The 6,866-nt window shown below is 37.1% G+C and overlaps 1 protein-coding gene across 2 annotated transcripts in view; it reads left to right on the top strand.

The window, feature by feature from the left end:
• Positions 1-6,866, top strand: part of AGGF1 (angiogenic factor with G-patch and FHA domains 1) — a 60,573-nt gene that overhangs the window by 3,249 nt on the left and 50,458 nt on the right. For both annotated transcript variants that reach the window (XM_019517728.1, XM_019517727.1), the window contains exons 2-4: positions 1,393-1,495; positions 3,703-3,908; positions 4,449-4,595. In XM_019517728.1, the coding sequence (XP_019373273.1) occupies positions 1,393-1,495; positions 3,703-3,908; positions 4,449-4,595 (456 nt within the window). The remainder of the gene's footprint in view (positions 1-1,392; positions 1,496-3,702; positions 3,909-4,448; positions 4,596-6,866) is intronic.

Here is a 6,866-nt window from a genome sequence, read left to right on the forward strand (position 1 = left end):
CATCAGTCCCAAGCAAATTTTGTAACATTTCCAGGGTCATAAGCTTGGCTTATGAAATTATTCAAAAAGAAAAACAGATCCAGGGAAGGGAATGAATTCAAAAGACAAAGGAAAGTAAAAGGAAAAAAAGAAGACTGCCCAATAAAAATTTGTGCAATATACATTATAGCGGTCTTATGCCTCTGCATTTTTTATGGCATGCTACACAATTTAATATTATTAGGGTGATAAAGCACATGAAAGGTGGTTGTTTGAATGTTTTGTTTTTTAATTTAGATCATTAACATTTTATAGAACGTAAGACCTGCCATCTACTGGGCCAGACCATAGGTCCATCTTACCCAGTATATCTTTGCATCATACAGTGGCAGAGTGTGAATGATGAAAGGGAGGGTGAACTGGGCATGACCAGGTTTTTTCCATTGTTCCTCTCTCACTTGCAGCCTCCAACTTTTAAGACATAGGAAGTTTTGATTCAGGGGCTATATCTCTAACTCCAGTGCTCAATAGCTACTGATGCTCCTTTCCTCCCATAAGTTGTCCAATCCCTATTTGAATCTGGCTAAACTATCAGCTTCCATAACATCTGGAGACAATGTGTTCCACACTTTAATTAAAAATTCTGTGAAAAAGAACTTCCTTTTGTTAGTTTTGAACATACTACCTACTAGTTTCTTTTTGTGACCCCTAGTTCTTGTACAGTAAGAAAGAGGAAATAATAAATCCCTATTTACTTTCTCTTTGCCATTTAGTATTTTGTGAACCCTTATCGCGGTCTGCCTCAAACATCTCTTTTCTAAATCAAATAGGCCTCTTTAATCTCTCTTCACATGGAAGCCCCTCCAGACCACTTCGTTGCCCTTCACTGTACCTTGTCTAGTTCTTCTGTATCCTTCTTGAGGTGTGGGGACCAGAACCAAGCACAGTATTCAAGGTGTGGATGCACAATGTATTTATAAAGAGGCATGATGATATTTTCAGGTTTGTTAGCAATTCTCTTCTTAATAATCCCTAACATTTTGTTTGCCTTTTTGGCTGCTGAGCTCTAAGCTGTCTACAATGACTCCCAGATCTTTCTTGTGTGGTAGCAGCTAATGTAGAACCCATCATAATGTAGGTGCAGTTGGGTTATTTGTGCCTAGGTGCATCACTTCAGGGTACACTTTTACACCTTGAACTAGTGTAACTGTACAAGGAAAAAGGATGATCTCTCTTGTTTTGATATTTGTTAGTGTGTCTCAAGAAACGGAGATCAGTATCAATAGCTATTAAATACTTAAATATTTATTTCTCTCCAGTTTCTACAAGGAAAGAGGGCAGTGAGGTTCTTTAAGGTAGGTAATTATGACTGGGATGGATTTGATAATAATATAATATACTGGTTTTTTGCAGGTTGAAGAGCTCAGTAAGGAAATCCATGATAAGAAGAAAAGAGAGAAGGGTACATCTAGTGTAGAAGTACAGACAGAAGATCATGCTGCTTGGTCAGAATCAGGTAGACAGTGGAGATTGCCCTTAAGAAACAGATCCTTTAATTCCTAAATCAGTTACTTTAGACATGGTAATATATCATTATTTCCCATTTCTTATTAACTTGAAGTATATTTTATATGTGTATGTGGCTTATCTTCTGTGCTGAATAAAACAAACCAACTTGTCATCACTTTTAAGGCCTATTCAGGTATAACACATCTTTCAAATCATTCAATACATCAGGCAATTGACTCCTGACTTTATGCTACTATTAATGTTGACTTGATGGCCTGCTTACAGAAGCACAATGAAAAGGGGGCAATAGGCACCAGCCCTGAACCTGAAGGAGCATGCAAAAAATATTAGCAGCCATGCTGCTGGCCCAGCCATCAATGTTGACATTGCTGTCACCCATCTGCTCAAGTATCCAGTTATGCCTCTGTCTGCTTGTCTGCTTCTTCCTCTGGTATCTAGGTTTTTTTTTCATGCTACCCTCTATTCATGTGTAAAACTACACCTAAAATTGAAAAAATTGCTGTCTTCTAAATTCCTTTTTAAATCACCCTTTGCTACTATCTGGTGTTGATTAGGTAAGTATTGAGCTACGATGTATACTTTTGAAGGAAAGAATAATTAAAGATATAAAAGTAAATGGAAAAATGGGATAAAATGCAACAGGGACTACCAAGGTAAATCTTGCCATGCTGATCTGATATCTTTCTTTGATAAGAGAATAGAATTTTCCAAACAAGCAAAATTTCAATAGGTCTAGTTTATTTGGACTTTAGTGAAACATTTGATACAATGTCACATACAACTAGTAGTGAAGCCAGGAAATGGTTAAGGAGGGGATGCTTGTGAATCTTGCTAATAGCACAGAGTTGGAAACCAATGATAATACAGAGCAGCACTGGAGTATCATACAGGAAGAACTGGATAAATTGCAGAAATGTGTTGCACTCTACTAGAGTTTCAGCCTCACATGCTGAAGGGCTGTTTCTGTTATAAGCTAGGAGCTTACCAACTGGAAGTGACAGAAGAGGAGAAAAAACTGCTTATATTAGTTACAGGTTGACTGGGGTAACAGTGAGATTAGAGGCCATGGAAAAAGAAATGTTAGCCTAGGATATGTCAGGAGTTGTCTTTCCTAATGGCATAGGGAATTAATTACTGTCATAGTGAAAGGCAATGGTGAGAGTTTATCTGGATTATTGTATACAATTCTGATTACCCCTATTCAAGAGAGAGTAATTTCATAAATATCTGAAGTAGGTATAGAAAGCCTCCTAGAGTGATTGGAGAAATGGAAATTGTATCCTACAAAGGAGATTCACAGAAGAGCACTGGTTTGGTCTGACAAAACAAAATCAGAGAATGGGATAGAATTGGTTATGTTGGGGTAGAAATTCAACCCAAGGAGGAAGAAAAGTAATCTGTTTAAACTAAGTTTCAATGTTGACTGAAGAACAGATGGATATAAACTGGCCGTGAATAAGCCAAGACTGGAAATTAAAAGGTTCTTAGTCATCGGTGGAGTAAAGTTCTGGAAGAGCCTTTCAGTAGGAACAGTGTGGGGGGGTGAGAATCTTTCTTTTTGTTTATAAGATGGAGTTTGATAAAGTTCTGAAAAACACTAGCAGGGGAATAGAATTGATGACTCGGAGGTGTTTCTTTCATTCTAGGGTTGGCAAGCTGGTCAGTTGACTGGTCAAATATTGTCAGTTGACCATTTTTTGCAATTTTGCCAATTTCTGACTGATATTTGACTAGTCAGTTGACCAAACTTTATATGACTGGTCAAATACCCAGCCCTATTCAGTTCTGTTTCTTTTCTGCTTGCTTCATCCTCCAAATACATGCTGTTTGTCTGGTTCTTTTGGCCTGTCTGTCTCCTAGATTTCCAGGTTTCCTGTAGATTTTCAGGATAGCCACCCTGTGTCTGTATGTCTCTGCATGCTGCATAGTGTAATGAGATCCTGATCTTGCCATAATAGGAAAAAATAAATAATATGATTATACATAAAATTCAGCACTTGCATATGCATATTGAAGCAAGTAGTTACTTGTTTAACAAAAGCAAGTTAAATGCGAAGTGGTGTGTATTACCAAGTAATTGATTTCAATTGGATTACTTGTGTGTATGAAGTTTTAAATTATGCCTTAGGGTTGTTAGGTTGATTTCGTTTAAAAAATTGCTTTGATAATTGTCATTTAAACTTTTTTCTGCAGATTATTATTATTATCAGAATTACTATAACAACGTTGAGCCTCAAGATAATGCATCTGATCTACCTGTGGAGAATGACCATAGGAGTGAAGGTCCAAAACATAATTCTGCAGATGAGCCACAGGCATGTGGTGACATTCAATCAGATGTGGATAACCCAGAACATAGTGAATGTGTACATGGAGAAAACGTAATCCAGAATTCACAGGTAGTAGAACTGTTGCTGATTTAGAAGGTGCAGTTTAGCCATATGAGATGGCTTTTTACAGTGGTCTAGTACTGAAGGCTTTGTACAGATTTCTTACTCGTGTGTTATAGCAATAGCAGTTGCTGATACCAGTCTGCCCTTCATTAAAGTGTATCGCTCGTGGTGATAGTTTTTTGATTGAGCACCAAACAGATACTGGCTTTAGGAATGTGACTAAAGGAGTTGCAGATGGCGACTTTTGTTTGCTTATTGATTTGGCCTATTTTGAATTGACGGCAAAAGAACTGAAAAGCTTTGAATGAAATTCTGGCCCCACTGAAGTCTGTGAGTTTTACCACTGACTTAGCTGCTGTCAGGTTTTAGTTCTGTTTTACTTGGAGAATACCTGCATCCTCTGTGTCTCTCTTATGGTACTAGGTTGTTTTTTCTGGGGGGAGGGAGAATGGAGGGGGTTAAGTTTCTTATACTGAGCATTATTTCTTTAAATGTGGAAGCTTTGTTTATGAAGAAATGACTTTTTTTCCTATTCCCTGATTTCAGGAACCTGAAGGTACTTTGGTGTCCGAAGGTTCATTAGCAGAAAGCTTGAGAGCTGCTGCTGAGGCGGCTGTATCACAAACTGGATTTGTTTATGATGAAAATACAGGATTGTATTATGACCATACCACTGGATTCTACTATAACTCAGTAAATATATGGCTTAATTTTTTTTACATTTGTGTGTGTGGATTATTATATTTGCATGGTATAACAAATTGATTTAAAAATTTTAAAATTATTTTATTGAGTACTGATAGCCTCATTGCATTTTTTCTGTGATTAATTTAGAAATAAACACTGATTTCAGAGTTTATTTCCTACAGAGATTCTATTTCATGTCAATACCTTAAGAAATAATAGTAGAGAGAACTGAAAAATCAATAACTCTGTGAATTTATTTCTGGAAAGATGGACAATCTGGAGTAACACTATTCTTGTTTTAATTTCTAATCTAGAAGCTAACACAACAGACTCTTCAATATTTTTTAATAGAATTCTTATATGAACATTGAAAATAACTGATTTGTATTCATTTTTTAAAAATACTTTTAGCAGTCTTACATCCCTATTTTGATCTCAATGTAGTATAGCACTGTTTTTATGCAATCAACTACCTTTATATAATTTTACAAGCACAGTTGCTAAATTTATAGTGTAAGCAGTGGAAATGACAGCGTAATACACAGATGTGGGCTTTCATTTAGTTCTTTATGTGATGTGTCATAAATGTTTAACTTGGAAGGCATTCTTCCATGCTAGCATGGTTTCTGTTGGATTTTTTTATTTCAAAATTAGAAAATTGAGTTTAAAAATAAGTAACATTTTGATGGAAAGATACCAGTAGCCTTTCAGGTCCCAGAGGCTTCTTTGCTGTGAGAGAAATATAGGAAATGGTTAAATTGGCTGGATGTCATGTCTGACTTAATATAGTTGAGGGAGAAAATATAAGATTACTGAGACTGTGTCAAAATATCTGGCAAAGTGGATCAAAATTCTTTAAGGGGCATTTAGCACTAGCAATAGAGGTGATGAAAAATCTTCCTTTAAGTGTTGGATGCCTTTCTTTTGTAAGGAGCCTACTTTCCCATGAATGCAAGCATGTACTCATTAGTTTTAAAGGAGAGTCTGTAATAAAGGAAGAAAAGACTTTTAAATTTGCAGCACTGCAAGAGAACATTTTCTCTTTTAAATGTAATGCTAATGAAAGATGCTGAACTGATATCACTAGCAAAATAAAAACAGATACAATCTAAACCTTGGCTTTACACGCTTTTCCACTCTGTCCCACCCTTGTGCCTTTCTCCATATCATGTTGGAGATGAAAAGGAAAGTTCAGTCTGTGTCATTCAACCTTCAGCTTTCCTAAAGGTAGCATCAGTCTCAATTTTGCTTCTTTGTTATGTGACTATACATTTTTAGGAACTAAATCAAGAGCTTTAAATCATTGTGTATAGGCCATTAGCATTCCCCTTTTACAGTTGTAGAAGTTATACCAGTGCAGTCCAACTAGTGACCTGTGGACCTTATCTAGCCCCTAAGAGGGTCTGGTCCAAGTATTGCTCCCTCCATTCTGATCTCCTGCAGCTTCCACTGGAGTCTCTAAGCTTCCTCTTCCTCCTGCTTCTGCTGCTTGCTCACACCACTGGGAGCAGGGCAGCACAGCATGCCTCATGGGGTTGAGGGAGCTCATGACTGGGAAGAAGGCTGAGGAAAATCTGGGATTGCCATGCAATGCAGTGTTGCCAGTGCAAGAGGCATGTGATGTAATGCAGTACATTGGAGGTCCATGTGGTGTGTGTGGTGCAGGGGGGAGCAGGGCTGTGGTGTAGTGTGTGGTCCCAGGGGCATGTGAGCCCTGTCCACTTAGAAGTTGGACAATTCTGGGTTAAACCATGTTGTAATACAGTTCTGTGTGACCTGATAACAGTATAATGACCTAGTGACCTCTCAAACAGAAATCAAGTGTCATTATGTATTGTACATTTTCAAGACCAGCTAAATAGTGTCAGCCAGTTCATTTTTCACAGCATGAAATAGTCAGTGACAAAATCCAAATAGAAGTTTTCCCTGATCTTTTTATGGAGTTGCAATTTCATTATACTTTTACAAATATTATTTAATAGCGGGGGAGGAAATAGGAAGGCAACCAGGAGTTTTTACTTGAGTGGAAGGTTTTTAAACAAGATTACTAATGATTAAAGGGGACAAAGTTATCTACTGCTATGATTCTACTTTTACAGAGACAATATCTATGATAAATTTGCTGATTCTTCTATCTAGTCATTTTTGAGTGGTTTTGTGTTTGAGGTGAGGAAAACATGGAGGTTTAAAAACTCTTTGCTTTTAGGATTGCTTGGTTCTAATGTTTTGTTCTAGTATTGTAATTTCATAGTTTCATAGTTTCTAGGGTCGGAAGGG

This window comes from Gavialis gangeticus, unplaced genomic scaffold, assembly GCF_001723915.1.
Source record: "Gavialis gangeticus isolate Ggan-Ray unplaced genomic scaffold, GavGan_comp1, whole genome shotgun sequence".
NCBI classification, from domain to species: domain Eukaryota; kingdom Metazoa; phylum Chordata; order Crocodylia; family Gavialidae; genus Gavialis; species Gavialis gangeticus.